Consider the following 19,195-nt stretch of genomic DNA (forward strand, 5'->3'; position numbering starts at 1 on the left):
CCCGCTATTTAAAGGTATTAGAATATTTTATTTCACAAAAATGAGATTATATCATGCTTACTACAAGGTGCTTGTCGTAGTTAGATAAAATTAAATAATCTCATCCCCCCCAGTACAAATATTCATTCCTCTTTGTGATAATGTACCCACTTACTTCAGGAAGATTTTTCTTAGCTTGTCCAGACTCACTTTGATTTTCATAAACAAGTGCTTTCTTGACTATACATGTTTAAATTAAAAACAAACTCATACTGTCTGTGCACCACTTGCAGCACTGCTCCTACAAGAAATGAGAAAATCCAGTGCATATCTGAGGGAAGATGTCCAGATGTAGAAGGACAGATATCCAACTTCCATTAACTTTCCGTTCCTTCTTCCACAATGCCTCTCCCTCCAGTTACTCTATGGTCAGTTTTTGCCTGATGCAAATCAAATACTTTTGAAATTTATAATAGGGTCCACTAGAATGATTAGTTTCTTTATTTTAGGGCTATTCTGCTTTTTTCCTCCAACAGATGTGTGTTAGGGTGCTTAAACTGAAATCATCTTTCCTAATATCCTAATTTTCCTAATCCTTGACTTGTATCCAGTGCTTGTAGATGTTTTTCTTTCATTATTTTGTGAAATATTTCTTTTCTTTTTCAACCAACTAAAGCTACAATCACAGGGATGGAAAAAAAAAAAAAAGGAACTATTGTATCATGATTGTTGATATGAAGCCATAAGCTATCAAGCACCCTTAACTTCTAGGACTTGGTCCAAGGGCCGCTGGAATCAGTGCATTTACTGCCATTAATTTCAATGGGGTTTGGATGATACCCTTTAGAGATCATTTTATACATTTCTGAGTTTCTAAAATAACACAATTATGAAATTTTTCCCAAGAGTCTCATCTAGAGAGAGTCTCATCAAAATGAACAGCACAAAGTAAAGTCACTTAGATCAGAATTCTGCAAATGCCTACATATGAGATTTGTTTTATTGACTGAGTCTGCATAGGAATGCCCAAATAGATAAAGACATGCCCATGAAGTAGCAAAATACACTGGATCATGATCACACTCAAAGCACATTTAGAGATCAAAAAATACCCAGAACAGAAGCCTCTGCATTTTTGTATGTGAAGTAACTTGTGGTCATATTTCATAACAAAGATGCAATTCACAGAGTCATAAACTAAACATTGCACTTAAGTGCTAATTCAATTTAAATGCTTTGAAAATCACTCGAGCTGCTGCTCATGTCCTCAAAGGTTAACGAGTTCAAGTGCTGACAAACAACAGTTCACCTTAGAAGGCACGCTGCAGTTCTTCATATGTTATGGTCAGAAAGTAAAGACATTATGATGCTTCCTTATACAAACCAGAACTATCAAGCCAGATAGAATATTCAGTTCAATCCTGACAGAATGAACCTGAACTCATAATAAAAAACAAAAAAAACCAATCTAGTTTATTTTCATTATTGTTTTTCACAAGCACTTAAAGTATTACAAAAAATTACAATACAAGGATCAGACTGCAACAAAGACGGATTTTGGAGACACAAGGGAGAATACCTGAATTAGTAAATCACTGCCATGCATTTCCTAAGCATTATAAATATACTACAATTATTTCTCAAGCTATTAAAAAATCCTATGTGTTCAAGGCTCTACATTCTCTCTTTCAAGAGCCAACAATGTCACAAGCACCACCTGTGAAGCCCTGAGAGGGAGAACTACTCCCTGGTCTCTGATTATGCAATGATAAGGATCCAGGCCCTTCAGGCATAGCTATTTATTGGCAGTCTCAGAAAATAGGCTGAGAATCAAGTGGGCATGATGAGCCAGCTACCCTCCTGCTTATCGTAAGTGCACTGAAGGAAAAGGGTAATGTCTGAACCGACTGAAAAAGTTTGTGCTGCCATTAGGTATTTAATGGCTATTCCAGGCATTCGTCCATTCTGTTGGGTGCAGTCAATCTAGCACTCTTTATGGACACTAACTTATTTACTTGTCACTATTAAGCATGCAATAATGACCCAACTGTACTCTAAACATGTACGGTCACCTGAATTAGCATTCCATAACCATGCATTTATTAATTTCTTAAAAGCATTTAAAGCAACACAGCAAGGTAGCAACATGACCCTGATTTCTTATGTCCCTGGAGTACTAACAGTAAAATTTTAAAGAAACTGATACTCATTCCAGAACAAATAGGGTAATTTTTTTCCTGAATATTTTTATGATAACTACCTAGTTCAGAACCCAAAATCTCTATGAAGAGTGCCACAATATTTTGACTGCAATAAAGTGCAGCACCTTCTTTATTAAGATATTACTGTAAGAAGAAGGGACATCCTGCCTAGGCTTCTCTAATTCCTATGCCTATTTTTTTAATAATTCTATCCACAGGAAAAACTAATATAGATTAACGTAATGAAAACAGGATTAGGAAACCTGTGAATTTTTTCCTGACATGCATCTCACTTTATGAGACAGGTAATGCCATTCAGAAAATCCCCCATAATTCTTTTCATTACAATTGCAGAGTTCCCTGAGATTCATCTTTTTAAAGAAACAAGCAGCTACTCTAGGTTGATCTTGCCTGTATTCCCTGTCAGTATCTAGTCTTGTTCACACAACACAACAGGATGGCAGCCTGCTCCTTCCTAAGTGACATCTTCAGCAGTATTGCCCTCCATGCATTTCTGCTCAGTGGTTGGTGTTTTTTTTTGTTTTTTGTTTTTTGTTTTTTTTAACACTATGACAAATTTATGTCAATAAAAAGCAGCCACCCTGGAAGGAGAGGCCTTTGGTAGTCATTTTAGGGACGGAAACACTGTCACGATACAGTACAGCCTGTCATTGCTGCTCTCAGTTTGTTCCCCCCGGACCTGAGAAACCTAAAGGGAGCACAGGGGCTTCCTTAAATTACAGCCGGCAAGATTTTCAGCAGTCACTTGCTTTACCGGGGGTTGTCTTGGAAGCGAACCCCGACCGCCAGCATTACACAAGAAGTGACTGCCATCTTCAGGGGAGCCCCGGTACCGGACCCGCGCCTATCCTCCGCAAACACACAGGTACTGAAGTTGTGACAAAAACCAAAGGCAGCTGCGGGCGGGCGGTAGTGGCAACCAGCTCCACAAAGCCCTCGCCCCGCTCCCTGCCTCTCGCTCCCAGGTAAAGGGAGCGTGTTTCCTCGCTCAGCAGGGCTCCCCGCTCTCCCAGCGCTGACGGCCGGCCGCTGGCAGCGCTCCGGAACGGGGGCAGGCATCCCGCCGCACTGGCAGCGCTCCGCAGGAACCGGCACTGCAAATTTAGTTCTTCCCGAGAAGCGAGCGCCTCCGCGCCCCGCCGCCCGCCTGCCACGCACCCCCGGACGAGCGCTCAGCCGCTCCCGCCGGAGGGCAGGGACGGGGGGAATCTCGGCGAACCCCTGCGAAGCCTCCCCTCCTCCTCCTCAAGCTACGGCTGCGACCGCTGCCCTCCGCGTCCCGTCGCCGCATGGGATAAGCCGGGCTGGCGGCGTGAGCCCGTTGGCGGAGCGGGGGAGCGGAGCGCCCGGTGTGCATCTGTTGCTGAGCGGGTGGCGGCTGGCACAGGGATGCGGCCGCGGCTTCGCTGGGCGAGGCAGCTTTCCTCCCACCGGTGTACGTGCGTGCCAAGGGCAGCGGATCCCAGCCACCGCCACCGACAAGAGCCCCCGCCGCCCGGGCACCCGTCCGGGCCCACCCCCGCGCTGCAGGCGACTCCCGGACAGGGGCGCTTCTGGGGCGGTGGGGCGAGCCCCAGCTGCCGGGGCAGCCGCTCCTGGTAATACCGGGCGGGCAGGATTCGGCCCGCCGGCTCCACGTCCTCCCCCTCCGCCGCCGGTCCCTGCACATCTGCCGGCAGCCCGCGGGGCCGGGCGGGCAAGGCGGCTCGGAGGCGGCGCGCACGGCCCCGCCGGCAGCCGCAGCCCCGGCCCGGGCGTCCGCGCTGCCCTTGCGCCCCTGCACCCGCAGCGCCCCGGGACTGGGCGGCGGCGCCTCCCCCTGCGCCCGGCGGCGCGGGGCCCGCGGCGGTCCCTACCTCCGTGTCGTAGACCCGCAGGTCCAGGGAATAGGGGTTGAGCAGGGATTCGTTGCGGATCTGATCCATGGCCAGATACACGGCGGGTAGCACTCCCTGGGTGATCCTGCTCTCCTCCTCGGACTGGTTGACCGGCATCAAGCCCATGATGGAGATCGGCGTGGTGGCGTTGGGGGGCAGCCCGGCCGTCCCCCGGGAGCTGCCCCGCGACCAGCCCCAGCCCGGCGGCGCCCAGCCCAGGCACAGGAGCAGCAGTAGCATGGCAGGGTTGGAGGTGGCAGCGGCCGGTCTCCGCGGAGAGGGATGCATGCTGCTGGATGGGGAGGAGGAGGAGGAGGACTGAGGGTGGGGGAACGGGCTGAGCGGCGGAAGAGAGCCGAGCCCCTCTCAGTCTGGGCGCATCCCCCGGCGGCAGAAGCCAAGGCGGGAGGGAAAGATCTGCCTGTCTCCTCTTCCTCGGGAGCCTCGGGGTCTCCTCTCTCTTCCCCCCCCCCCCTCCCCTCCCCTGGCAATAATCCTTCTGGCAATGGCGCCTACTCCTTCCCAGGTCTGCCAGCTGCAACCACCAGGAGCAATAAATAAATAAATAACCACCACCACGCACACACAGACACTCTCCTCACCACCCTCCTCCGCTCTCCCCGGCGGCACAGCAAGGGAGCGGGACCTGCCTCTGCCTCCTCGGCAGCTCTCCACCCTCTCCGCTCAGGGAGGGACAGCACCTCTCAGGCGCGGGGGGGGTAGCCGAGCAGCCCTCATTGAACACTTCCTTCCTTCCCCCTCCTCCTCCTCCTCCTCCAAAAGGGTGAAAAGGGAAAAAAGGGATGCTCCGGCAGAAAACGCCGAAGAGGAAAAAGCCCCCCCTCTAGAGCCGGGGAGGCGGAGAAGGGGAGCGGTGCCGAGCCGGGCGGGGGTGCTAATGCCGCATTCCGCGGGAGCCGGGGCAGCCCCCGCCGCGGGAGCGAGGTGCCGCCTGCGCCCTTCCTGCGGGTCGGGCAAAGCCGCCGGGCAGGATGCGCGGCCGCGGGCAGCGCAAAGTGTGCGGCGGCGGCGGGGGCCGGACCGCGCTCCCTCTTCACGGCATCAGCGTTCGCTGCCTGTGGGTCGGGCACCTTCTCCAGGTGGAGCTGCCAAGGCGGGCGCGGGTGGGCGCGGGGAGGTGCGAGCTGCGGCCGCTGCCCATCGGCGCTGTCCCCACGCGCGACCCGCCCGGCACACGCACGGAGCCCGCTGGCAGGGCGGCCCGGCGCGGGCGGGCTCCGCGCACTCTCCCCGCCCTCCCCCGCGCACACGCGGCACGCAAACACGCTCCCACTCGGGCTCGGCACCCCGCACACGCACACGCGCAGCCAGCCCGGGCCACGGCAGCTCTGCGGCACGCAGGAGCGGGGCGTTTCGCTAGAGCAGAAGTCGTGGGGTTTTGGTGGGTTTTTTTGGTGGTTTTTTTTGGGCTTTTTTTTTTTTTAAACCGGTTTCTTTTCCCCTCAGAACTGGCGGGTTTTTGGAGACCCTGACACTGCTCAAATTACAAAAAACAAAAACAAATAAAAAAAAATAAGGTTGCGGCAGGACTCTGAGCCTCCCCGAGGGCTGTCGCAACCCTGTGAATAGTCTGTGGGAAGCGAGCCCTTTCCACACATGTTCTCCCAAGTAATTGTCACCACATCACAGTGGCTGTGGGGCATAGCCCATAGACAGCCCATGGCTTTTTGCGTTGCTCCCAGGCTATCCTCCCATCCCAGGGAACACGTTCACACTGCCCACCCACGTCCGTGGTCTGCAGAGTCCCAGAGCAGCAATTCACAGATCTGTTTCATCTCAGGTAGATCCCATACCTGTATGGGTACAGGCAAAATGAAAAACTTTTCTTAACCCTGCCTTAGGCACCTCACTTTTTATACATATTCATAAATTTCCTGAGGTCACTCCAAGCAAGCCTTTGAAGATCAACCTAATACATCTAGTTTATGTTACACTGCAATGGCAGCATGTCTGCAATAAATTGGAAAGAATTTTCATGGATTAATATATTCTAAGATTGTAAGATTTGACCTTGGGCCAAAAGCCCTCAACCAGTAATTTCATAACATTTGTTGCGTTACAGCCTTTCACGCAGAATGACATCCAGCAGTGTTGACTTTAAGATATCAGTAATGAAGAGTCCATCACTTCTCTTGATAAATCATTTCAATTATTAATTAGTTTGCTAAAAGGTGTATTTCATATTCCGTATCAATTTGTCTTATTCCAACTTCCAGCCACCAGTTCTCATCATACCTTTATTGGCTTAAGGGAATGTAGTGTCAGGGATCTTCTCCCACCCACAGGGGCTAAGATTAATCACATCTTGCTTTTGTAAAAAACAAGGCCAACTTTCCCTCACCTCAAGAATCATTCCTGGAGGCACTTCCAATGCACCTCTCCTTTTTCCACATGATGTTGAACTGGCCCTTCTAACCCTGTGACCTGCCTGCACTGGGCCAGAAGCTGCAACCTCAGCACCTCCCTCAGTACCAGCCGGTTCCATAGGCTGGGCAGGTTGGCAGATTGAGAAACCTAATCCCTACAGGAAGACCAGGTAGTGTGTTGTCCTTGTAGGAATGTCTCTTTATGAAATCATCTGCACCATGTTTTTGATGCCTCAGATTTTAGCTTTTGTATTTTCCAGATTTTGTACTGCTTTAGTGTGTAGTTCTGAGCTTCATATTGGGGAATAGTAAGCTCTCCTCAGAGTAGGTAAAAAAAAATAATCCTTTTCTCTCTGGGGACCAAGGACAAATGATCCAAATTTCAGTCCCAAAAGCATAAACAACAGTGGACTGAAGAGAGAAAAACAAGAAGGATATGACTTCGTAATCTAAAGCCGTAATTGGACAATAAACTCCAATAAGATAATGGATCCGAATTTATAAAAGTGAGAGACATCCATTGTGTGATCATTTTGGTTCATCTTGGGTGTAGCCCTGGCTGGGCTCTTGTACTGCCCAAGGTGTATCTATTGAGACCTTCTAATAAATACCTACTTTATTATTTAACTCTCTCTAGTCTCTGTTCCAGGTCAGCCTTCAAAGACATCAGTTTCTGGTGACCCAGGTGGGACAGAAGGCATCTGGAAAACCCCCTGGACCAGAGCCAGACGAACATCCAGCTCTTGCCCCCTCTGCCCCCAATTCCTGCTGGCACTGCCTAAAAGCATCACCTACCTCCTTACTCCTGTGCATTTGGTTTTGCACTAGAATAAATCAAACCATGACCTTTACTTGTACAAGTGATTTGGCCAGCAGTTTGTCACCTGCAAACTTTCCAGCAACTCATTTTCTTCCAGAAAATTGATTATCATAACACCAAGAACATTCCTAGGATGCCAACAGAAATAGGTGCCATATTGATTTTGTGTAATGCTATTTTTAACCAGAATATCATATGCGAAATGATGTTTTGCCATTCTCAACTTGCTATGCAAGTTTGTCAAAATTAGTTTCACAGAAAATCTTTCTTCACTGCTTGTATACTGTATCATTCTGTGATTTTCACCAGTACTTGGCTACCAGTACTACAGCTACTTGGATCAATTTGATCATTTTACAATATTGGCAGTTTATTAGCACACACACTCACATTGTCTCTGGACTGTCATCATCTTTCCAAGAGCTGGGGTTGTTTTGGAAGCAATTTCTCTTTTTGAGAACTCAGTCTTTATGAAAGAAAGCTTGAGGCCAGGTTGTGTGTTACAACAGAATTAGTACCTTGGACATTATTAGCAACCACCTGACATCCTTCTTTACTACTGCTGCAGTAGCAAATGTCCTTTTGTTAGCTGAAGATTGAAATGCATCTCCTTGCTTTTCCCAGTACAGGTCAGAAACTTCACTGAGTGTGAAGTTCAAGGTTTGCCCTCATGTGGGAGGCAGAGACCAGCTGACACTGGTGTCCCTGCAGTGCACAGGGAAGGCCAGTGCTGGAGAGGTAGGGCAAAGAAATGCATCTAGGAGAGGTCTGCAGAGGTCTGGAGTATGGCTGGATATCGTTTAAACCAAGCAAAGCTGCACTTCAAATTACAGTATTTAACAAAGTGGTTCTTCTGACTTTAATCTGTTTGTTGCTGCATTCCCTGTCAGTAAAACAGGATGCTCTTCGTTAATGGTAAAAAAAAGATAAAACAAAACAAAAACAAACAAACAAAAAAAACCCTCACACTAAGAAAATAACTTTTATTTTTCAGTTTAGGGATTGGTTATGGGAATGCAAATAAGACTATATTGAACAATGAGGATTAGTTAAAGTAAGCCTCTCAAAATTCTTCCTGTGTATCAGTGAGGCATGAAAATGACAGTTTCTCCACCTTTTGTAAAAAGCATCAAAACCCCCCAACAAAAACAAACAAAAACAAACAAAAAACCCCAAGCACCTCCCATTCCCCCCACAAAAACAGTGGATGTATTGTAAGAAAATAATGTAATTAAAAATCATAGTGTAATAGACACACTGAAGCCAACTTCTGATTTCACAAAAACCTTTATTTCTGGCACCTAAGTAATTTGCAAGGAAGTTTCACATTCTTCACATATGTTTTCAGCATGATTCTCTGCTACAGTTATATTTTGTAAAGCCTGCTTCTTTCCAATTCTCAGCACTGAGAAATTTCTTCTTTCTTAGGTACTATGCTGCATTTATGAATAACAGATGCCCAGGTAACAGCTCATTTTAAATAAAAGTAGGCCTAAAGGAGAATTGCTCCAAAATGCTTATTAAATATTGTGTCAGACACAGGCACTGGCTCAGCTGCCTTTTTTTTCCCTCTTAGAAATACCCAGAACGTTTTGCTACCATCGAACTGGTAAAATAAATTCCCTAGGATGAAATCCTCTGAAGCAGCACACATTCTTTATCTGTTAGGCAAAAAGGCATTATATTCTCATTTGGTGGTCCACATCAGACACCCTCTGTTTATTCCTTGTTGATTAAAATATCAGTTCACAAGAACTGTAAAACCTCTTCACTCGAAAATCAAATGTCACTTTCTTCCTGGCATGTTACCCAGCCATTTCTGTGCTTCAATCATGTGAATCCTTCAACCATATTTCTGTAAAAACACTGTCAAATATCTTTCCGCTAATGAACACTTCCAATTTCTCAGTTACTTCTAAGTCTTCTCACAGCCTATGCACAATTAACAATTTTTTCTTTATATATTTATATTTGCTCATCAGAGTACCTAATTAACTTCACATTTAAGCATCTGTACTAGTATGACTCCCTTGACCACTTCTTCAGTTGCAAGTATCTTCAGACCATGGATAAAGTCAAGAAACTCAGAGAACTGATTTTCCATTAACACTAATAAATAAATTGCATCTGTTGCAAGTCCTCTCCTACTCTGGGAGATGGTTTGATGCTACACAAAATATGTCATGCAGCCCCTTAGGCCAGCAACTCACTTCCTGTATGTATTTTCCTGTATATTCATCTTAATACTTTTGGAGAGATCACTGAGAAAGTCCTGCCCTGTTTTTGTCTCCAGCCACCTTTGCAAATCCTGGAGCCATGCAATTCCTGTCAGTGCTGACAGGGACTGGTCTAATTAGGCTTTGTCTGTTCATAAAAATATCAGTGAATTGTGGAATTTAAAAAAATGAAAACTGTTAATCTAGGCATATTAATTTTAGCACTGCATGTACAGGCATAATGTTTTTCCTCTGTAAATGAGAAATGTAACAATACTGCAGTGCTCTTGCACCTCAGCAGAACAGGGGGAGCTTTCCCATCCACCTTTTCCCTCCCTCCCAAGGGCTTTCCCACCTACCTCAGCTAACTTCCTAGCCCAAAGTTCCATATTTGTTACAAGAGCATACAGCATTCTCAAACACCACCAAAAACCCTCCACAGCTGCAAGAGTATACACACAACTGCATGATCCTTACCCTACAGCCTCTCCAGACACCTTGATTGCTGTCTTTATATCAGGGTGTCAGGACACAGCTCAGCTTACTTAATCTCCAAATCTAAGGGCCTTAAGAGAGGCAAATGAAGTTAAAAGAGCATCAGATTTTAAATTACCAACCAAGCACTATCACTGTGTAAGTGCCGATGTTTTTATAAATAGGAAATAGGAGCACAATCTCATCAGTCCTGGTGTTATCATCCAACATGAATTTCCCCTTGCAGTGTATCTTACCACTTCCTATAAATATATCAAAAATTGAACACAGTTTTGAGTCTCTGTTTTCAACAGAGCCAGCAAGAAATACTATTTCCAATTTATGTTGACTGATGCATGTACAATGATGATTGTTGTTCCCAGGTATTTGTGCAAGCTCTAGTAATTCCCCAACATAATGGTTCAGACAAGGCCACACATACAGAGGTTTTAGTGGTTAATTTCTTAGAAGGAAGGTTCATGTACTGTCTTTTGTTGAAGTGAAAATCCAGTAAGTTTTAGCCCATGTTGAAGACTCATAATTTTTAAATGAAAGGAAATTAGTGAGTGAATAAATGAAAAAAAAATCTAAATCATTACCCAATAATTTCAAATAAATATGATAATTAGGTACCTGTCTATAGTCTGGATGGCTTTCTAAGAAAAGAAAAAAAAAACAAAAAAAAACATAAATACAGGCATAGAAGGACTAAGAAACAAGCATTAATTTGTGACTGAAATCCTCCAATTTTTCCATTTCTATAAGACATGCAGCCCCATCTCTGCTCAGGAGAAGTCCGAAGCTCACAGTCCATTCCTCGGCAGGTAACCCTGACCTCCTGCAAAAGGAAGTCTGGAAATGTTAAAGGAAGTCTGAAGATGTGCTTCATGACTCAGATGCTTGATGGAATCTTTCACCCTCCAAACCTGAAGCCAGGCATTAATACAACTCCAGTGAGCTGAGAAGAAGAAAAGGCTATCAAGGAATAAAAAATGATAAGTAGAAGGACTAAAAGGCCAACAGAGAGGGAGCAAGCTGGTGGCATTGCTAATGTTTGGTGTTTGCTTTTGAACTCAGCTGTGTTTGTCTAGCAAATATGCCAGCCAGGCTGGCAGGTTTGCTGGCATATATGAAAACATCATAGCTGCAGGAAGTCAAAACCATCAATACTTCCCTCTAAATAAGGGCAAAGTGAAAAGATGTATAGAAAATAATTTCCACTTACTAAGTTTCACTTGCATACCACCATCTGATGATGAAATCTTGAAATACCAAGACTAAGAAAACCTGAGAATGGAGGACAGTGGAAGCTTTGGCTGTGATTCTAGTATTTGGGCTTTTATCAGTTACTAACATTGTTCAATCAGCAGTCAAGGAGGCAAAGCAGAAATTAATAGAAAATTCTTGCTGTTCTCTTATGCAGCCACTAACTTTTGATCTGTGGCTCCCCAAAGTATAAACCACTGCTGCTACCAGGTGAACAGAAGCATTACTGAGTTCAGGAAACAGGACTTGAGACACCATAAAATAAAGCTGTCTTCTCCCAAGTGCTGTAGGGATCTGGGCCTAAGAGATCAGCAAAATTATTAAATGAAAACCACTGACCACAAGATTAAAAAAATAGTTGATAAGACATTTCCCATTCTACTGAATCCCAAAACATTTTATTAATTCCAACATCAGTTTCATCAGTCCAGCCCACAGAGACAAAACTTCAAAGGTGCTCACAAAATCATTCTATCTACGTGGGTAAGAAAGATTTGTAAGAACCTATACATGTATCTCCTACAGGCAGAACCCCCCCCCCCCTACACCCCAATCATATAAATACGTATGCCAAAATGGCATGAGCTTATGGGGATTCAAAGGAAAGGCTATACATTTTTTATAGAAAACATGAACAAAAGCAAATAACAAAACACACACCAAACTAATCAAAACAGATGCTCAGACTTCTGGGGGTTAAAAGGTTGACGTTTTCATCCTTCTACACATAAGCATTCCTTTATCTGACAGGGAAAGAAACTCTTCTTATGAGCTGAAACCCTTCTAATCAACATGGTGATGCTGATGGTCAGTGCCCATGTACATTGCTATACACACACTCCTCATCATTGGGCAAGGCAGATCCCACACACCAGGGCACAAACCATCCCGTACTGCTGTAGATTACACCCCCTGTGTTCAACAAGACCACATGCAGGGTCAACTAATCTAAAAGGAGCTCCCAGAAAAAAATGCAAGTTTCACTCCAAAGACAATAATTTTTCTATTAATAATATCTGAATTTTTCTATTAATAATAGCTGAATTTCACAGAAATCAGTTGCAAAGCCATTTTTAAGATATGATAGCTTTCATTTTTAAAGGAATCATTTAAACACTTAAATTTTAAGATTCATTTTCTCTAACTGTAATTTTGAAATTTTTACAAAAGAATTATTGGTAGGTCTTATCTTGGAAGTTTTATGCACAATGAAAATCCACATAATGTTAAAGTTGGTTGTGCATTCCAGGACACAGCCACATAGCTGGGCCTATATGAACCTAAATAGCTTTTCCCAAAGCATCACCCTTAAATATCGTTGCCTTCTGCCTTTAAGAAAGATGAGAAAATCCCCATTTTACTCCCAAACCCATCTTAAGCATGATTAGAAACTTGTCAAGTGCCATGAACATCTAAAATTGTCAGACCATTTAAGGTACAGTATTGTCAAGCATGTGCAATTTGTATGCATCTAGATTGTTATTTGTGCAAAAACATGCAGACATACTCTGCCTTTATGTGTAAATCCACACTGTCTTCAGTGAAGGCTTTGTGGTAGATACTTAGGGCAGAATATGGCCTACATTTACCTTCTTGGTATTTAAAAGACAAGAATAATTATTAACTACTATCTGTTAAAAGACCCAACTGCAGAATGTTTTAGTAGAAAAATAAACATTTTAAGTTATTGGCAGATTAACATTAGTGCAATTTTTTTGACTGCCTTACTTCCACACAGTAGATTAAAAAAATGTCACTTGCGTAAAGAACCTAAGACACTTCAGAAGCAGTTATGTAGCTGCCAAATAAAAAGGAGCAGATTCTGTGGCACTTTGTGAAGCTCTCAATACTTAGTGCCTTCTAAAGCTCCAGGAAACGAGATCCAAGGCTTGTCAACTAATTGCAGTTCTTTCCATACAAAAATATATCACTTATAAGATTTTCAAAAGGCTGACTAACTGCTGACTAGAAAGAACACTTTTTTTTGTATTCAGCTATATCCTAGACACCATCTGGATCAACTTCTTTCTTTGAAGAACCATTTTTGGTAGTCCGAGTTGCTACAAGGTCGTAACAATGGTGCTGGGTTTCCATTGTAAGCATTTCCCTCAGCTTGTATGCACTTCTGGGTTTGTGGGTGAAACAAGGTACCATCCTACAAAAGACAGAAATAAAGTTAGCTTTTCAGGTCTCAAAAATTGCAGACATATCACTATGTTTTAAAGTCACAGAAAACATTCGCAACAAATAAATATCTCATATATCCTTCCAATGGGGTTATGCAGCAAAGCCTAACTTGAGGATGCCTGAAAATTTATCAAAAGATCCTGCTTTTAAATTTACATAAACTGACATCAGCATTGCTTAGAGTGGCTCATGAAATGGCATCTCAGCCTGTAAAGGATGTGCTAACATTTGCTTTCATTGCTTTTTTTTTTACTGGACCAGAATATGGCAGAAAAGAACTAAGCCAAGCACAAGCATTACCCAAATGTATAAATTTATTGCATATCACATAAGTAAAAGGTAAATATTGTTCATTAAGCGTAAACGTTGGAAATATTTTAGCAAGAAATTTTCCTGTCTCTTTGTATTTTTGGTGGAAAAAGTAAAAATACCTAAGTGTGCCCCTTGCCTGCTGATGTGTGTGGCGTTCACTTGCTTTGCTGAAAGGCAGTACAGCTGCCTCAGAGGTGTAAGGTCTGACAGACCTACACAGTCAAATTCCCTAGAGAACATATTTTGAGATCTCAGGCCCTTTTTTTATGTTTATCTCCAGTTCAAGTGTCTCGTTCCAATCAAGGGCACTGTCAGCTAGGACAGTGAGCTGCAAAAGGGCAGCATAGCCAGCCATGGAGGACTGCCCTGCTCTGAGGCCATCCCCTTGGCCTGGGTGACACTCCCACATGCAAGCATTCTCAAGGCAGTTTTGAAAGCAAAATGCCTTGTTTCTGTCCATAGCCCTGCCTCCTGTGGAAGCCTGTTCAATCCCTCATCAGGAATGTTGCACTTAATTGCATCCTGGGCTGCAGCACCTGATGCCCAGCAGTATGTGCTTGCTACAGACTTGCTGACAGATTCAGCTGCAGAATTACTTTCTTGCTTCTATCACTATAATTCAAATTTTAGAATAGATTAATCAGTATCCATCTCACTCATTTTTGACTCTGTTTGCAAGAATGCAATTTTTTCCAAGCTGCTGGGAAGGCTGTTCAAATCTTTGATTATGCTCCATCCATAAGGACAGCTGTCTGACACTACTATGCACAAAGCAAAAGAAATGTGGTGCTGACACCTCACCCATCACCCACCTTGAAAGGTGGAGACCAGTGGTTTTGATTTAGTGCAGTAGCAGAAAAGGAATTGGAGCAGAGCAGTACATTCAAATCACACACAGGCACAAAGTGATCATGAGAAAGAACATTTAAACTAATTCCTGAAGTCTCAATGCTAAAATTAATGGTTAGAAATACAGTGGAAACAGGTGCATTCCATAACTTTTTCAATTTTTTTTCATTTTCTCGATTTGAAAATTTCAGTTTTCTTGATTACTTCTTGAAGTAACAGAAGATCCTTCAATATATATCATTTTAGGGATTAATGTTTATGGCTGAGCAATTTTGTTAAAAGACAACATTAAAAATGAAACATCATTCATAAAGTAAACTTTTTAAACATTTTTATTTAGTAATATCACTATGAGCTTCAGTCTGGACTAGATTTAGGGAGCGGACAGTAACTTCCATCTTATTTTTTAGCATTTACCCTGCTACCTATCACTGGTAGTAGTACTGAAGTGTGACATTTGTCAGCCATGGAGCCTGTAGAGATTAGATGCATTATGCAGACACATTATGTAAATATACCATTTTGATATATTATGTGACCTTTTCCCTTAGCCAAATAACAACACTCCAGAACCTGACCAAGGCCATCATTTTTCATCCAGCTTATTTTCTCTCAGGCATCCAGGAGTTTCTTTACAGATTCAAAACTTCTAAACACAAGTTTTCTAATATCTTGTAGAGGCAGTTGCTTAAAAGCAGGAAAGAACACAAAGAAATGGTGGTGTGTGAAGTATTTGGGATATATGGTAATATAAATACTGGGAAATAAGTCAATGAAAAGAGAGCAGAAGTAGGCCAGCCATATGACTGGCTGGGGAAGGGTTATATTGAAGCATCTCAATCTCATGAGAAGACAGTAGGGGTGACATGCAAGAGAAAGAATGTTCCCAATCTCCTTGATGTTAACAAGGATGCTTTCCTTCCTCTTATGTTCCTGTTCTTTATGACTGGAATACTCTTTGTCTGCTACCCTGTTTCTGTGCTCAGATATTAGAAGCCAAGACACCCTATTTATCCCAGAGACCTTAGCCAGTGTTGTGGTTTGCACCATGTGTATGCAGTAAGATAAAAATTTTAAAAATTCAACAATTCTCCTTCCATCCACTCCCAAAAAAAAAACAAATGCAAACACAAGCAGGCACACTTACCTCTCTGAAAATAAACTTCTGATTTTCAGGAACACTGTGGGCATTTTCTTGACACAAGTACATCGTCAAGTAGTCAGTCCCTGAATCGACTGCTGCGCAGACTTCTGGTTGTCGTGTGTTGTAACGAATTTCATTATGGGATGTGTACTCAAAAAACTACAAACCCAAGAGAAGAAACAAAGGACAGCAGTCATTTCATTTGTACACAGAGAGTATTTATAAAGAAGCATACACTAAGAAACTATAATTAGGCTTACAAATAAAAGATGCTGCTGTGAAGGGAAATTCTGCCAGAAATATTCAAGGGTCCTTCTACTGCTTACTATTTTACAGAAAATCAATCTCATCACAGCATTCCTTTAATCTTGTAGCACTTAAATGTCCTAGAAAACAGGCATTCTAGCATTAAAGAATTTCTGAAATTAAACTGCAATATTTAAGTTTCACATTCTAGGCTCCTCTTAAAAATAGGATGGGAAACAGGATCTGGTCTGACATTATGCCTTCTTAATTCAGTCATCACAAAGTAATATTACTTTTAACTAAGGAGTTCCTCACTGCATAGTTCAAATGCATTTTGGTCCAGTTATAATGATCATTTCCGGTACTAAGGATGCATGGTGACAAACATTTTGTTCTATAAAATTGTAAGATATTATTTGAATCAAAATAGGTACAGCTGCTTTTAAAAATGAAAAAAAAAATTTCTTAAAGACAATTGACTATCTTTGCTTGTTGCACGATATTCTACAGAAGTGTTATAAATATGCTCTGAAACTCCTGCCTTCTGTAGCAGTTATGGTTGAAGACTTCCTTAAAATTTTATATTTATTATGGACATTTGCCAACTTTTGGACTTCATTAAAGAGTGGCAGAGTTGGAGAGTTGTTTGTATTTAGTAAGCTTATAAATAATTTAGAAGACTATAGTGCACGGATGTGTGTTTAGATCTGATTTAGATTATACTCAATAAAGTAGAGGAGAGTTTTATAAACATCAGAAAATTGCTTATTACCCATAGAACAGCTGCATTAGCAGAGACCAATAAAAGGATGAGGGAGAGAAGGAATCCTCTTTTGTTTTCCACCCCACCCCCCCCTCCCCCCCCCCCCCCCCCGGAGACTTTGTGAAGCGGCTTGTACCAATTCAGAAATGTACAGACTAGAACTTACCACAAAAACCAGAGCTCATAACCTTGATGAGGAGTTGGAAATGGAGTTTCAGTATAAACAGGACTGTGCTATTACAAAATCTGCAGCCATCCATTTCCAAGTGTAAGAGCTCTGATCTAGACTACACTGATAATAGTTATTTCATGAAATCTGGCCCTCCTGTTATCACAGTCAGGAATTTTTCTGTCAAGGTGGCCATCCCAGCCATACACTGACCGGTGCTGCCCACTGCATCACCCTGCAGAGCCTCATGGCTTTTTTGCAATGATGCAAGTGACTGACCCCCTCCCACCCTGCCCCCCCAGAATTCACCTGTTCGCCACCATTCATTTGTGGTAAGCCACAAAGGGAAATTAGTGTTTTGAGGAAGCAACATCAGGTTTGAAGTTCCCTGCTCACATAAGACCCCAGAGACCATGATTTTCCTTGGAAACCTATTGCTAATATCTGTTCCTACAATGTAGGTTGCACTACCTTTACATTTGTCTTATGCAAAAAAAATCTTATCATAACAAAAGTAAATTGTGTGAGAATTGGTCCTATTATTATTATCTACCCTAACAGGCAGCAGCTAGTCCCTGGCCTTTTGGCTTTATTCCCAGATTCAGTATCTGATTAACACGTGGAAAACCCACTACTTTGGGCACCACAGTGAGCTACAAGAACATGCATTTTAATCCTATGGCTTGTGAATAAAGAAACAGCCTCAGTTCTGCCCAGTTGTGTGTGGATGGACACTTTTTACAGCTGCCACTTTCACAAAGCCATATTTAGAGCCTTGCTCATTAGGGGATTTATTAGATATAATAACTCCTTAGCAATTTGTATTATAAGTGAAAGCCTGCAAGCTGCTGACTGTACCAGATGCATCAAGAATAAATGAAGCAGCCACTAGATCAGAGCACTTCTTACTACTGATATCTTTCCTGAATGATCTCTCAAGGACTTGCACCAGATTCCAAAAATGAGCAATTTCTGGATAACTTTAAGGGATGGGGTTATAGTACTAACAACTAAGAACTCCTGCCTTCTTGCCCAATGAACATAATCAGTTCATTACCCTACACTGCTTCAAACTGAATAAATATTCAGGCTTAATCTTTTCCAAGCTCTAGTAATACAGGAAATAAATATCTTCCTCCTCAAAAGGTAAAGTGTTTCTTAGTTCTCTTTTCTTGCATTCTGTCAGCAGAAATGAAGCATTTTCAAACTAATCCATGGCCCAATAACTAGTAGCTTTACTGCATTTCTTTTCTTCTGAGAATCAGTAGATTCCCTTAAGTGCTATTGGCAAACTTGATGAGGCCTTTTACCCAGTGTCTCTGGCCTCTGGACAATCAAAGAATATGCCTCAGCTGCATAATGTCTCTCTGGTACTAGGTCCAGCAGCAGATTTTGGCTACCTCACTGGATCCTGAAACACACTCTCATTCTTCTCTGTGCCTGGCTACTGTTGTTTTGCACACAGGAAAAAGTTTTCACTTGACGGGTAGAACCAGCAGAGAGGTTACCAGGTCTGATTCTCTATTTTTGCTGAAAACCCAAGGGCTTTGCTAACTTCATTGTTTCCATCTCACTGTTTATGTCAAATGTATCAGCTCCAAGTGGGAATTCTGGGAAGAACACTTCAGTCAGTGTATTCCCATCCTCTTATCACATTAGGTTGATTTCTTGCCATCACATATTGATGCCCTCTCTACTGCTTCCCAGCCATATCCAGAAGGGCAAAGGGCTTTACTGGTGTTGAGTTTCAAAGCTGTTCATTCTCCTCTGTGGGGCAGATACTCCCACAAAACATAAGCAGCCTGAGGTACAAGAGATCAGTAGCCAGTGTTTCATGTATTTCCTGCCTCTCTTCCATATACACTCAACTCTTAACACTGCAGTGTTATCCTCACTTTCTTGTGATAAGGAACATGCAAATTTAAAAAAAAAAAAAAAAAAACAAAAAACAACTCCAGTTAGTTTTCTTATATTCACACAAAAGGAGTAAAAGAAACCCTCTAAATTAGACTGTGGATTCAAGAAAGAACACCAACAAACTTCCAGGAACTTTAGTTTTCTGAGAGTAGTTTTATTCACTGAGATGTAAAAGAGGAGCTGGTGCTGGACCTTATAAATAACCAAGAGCACAGTGCTCTCGCCTCTTGGCACAGTGCACACAGATATTCAGAGGCCACTAAGTGGAGACTTGCTGTCAGTGAAAAAAGTTGTGCAGTTGTCCCCTACATAAACAGCCACCTGCCTGTGGTCTGGGACAGGAAATGGGAGCAAAGCTTGGAATGAG

General features: G+C 43.0%; 2 protein-coding genes across 2 annotated transcripts in view; both read right to left on the bottom strand.

The window, feature by feature from the left end:
• Nucleotides 1-5,263, bottom strand: part of GABBR2 (gamma-aminobutyric acid type B receptor subunit 2) — a 453,073-nt gene extending 447,810 nt beyond the window's left edge. Inside the window, exons 1-2 of the mRNA XM_021528727.3 lie at nucleotides 5,170-5,263; nucleotides 4,058-4,367 (exon numbers count right to left, since the gene is read on the bottom strand). Of these exons, the coding sequence (XP_021384402.1) occupies nucleotides 4,058-4,367; nucleotides 5,170-5,240 (381 nt within the window). The 5' untranslated portion in view covers nucleotides 5,241-5,263. The remainder of the gene's footprint in view (nucleotides 1-4,057; nucleotides 4,368-5,169) is intronic.
• A 7,576-nt stretch (nucleotides 5,264-12,839) lies between these two features.
• The window catches only part of GALNT12 (polypeptide N-acetylgalactosaminyltransferase 12), a 44,508-nt gene continuing 38,152 nt past the window's right edge, over nucleotides 12,840-19,195 (bottom strand). Inside the window, exons 9-10 of the mRNA XM_021528650.2 lie at nucleotides 15,737-15,892; nucleotides 12,840-13,396 (exon numbers count right to left, since the gene is read on the bottom strand). Coding sequence (XP_021384325.2) covers nucleotides 13,259-13,396; nucleotides 15,737-15,892 — 294 coding nt within the window. The 3' untranslated portion in view covers nucleotides 12,840-13,258. The remainder of the gene's footprint in view (nucleotides 13,397-15,736; nucleotides 15,893-19,195) is intronic.

This window comes from Lonchura striata, chromosome 1, assembly GCF_046129695.1.
Source record: "Lonchura striata isolate bLonStr1 chromosome 1, bLonStr1.mat, whole genome shotgun sequence".
In the NCBI taxonomy this organism is placed as follows: domain Eukaryota; kingdom Metazoa; phylum Chordata; class Aves; order Passeriformes; family Estrildidae; genus Lonchura; species Lonchura striata.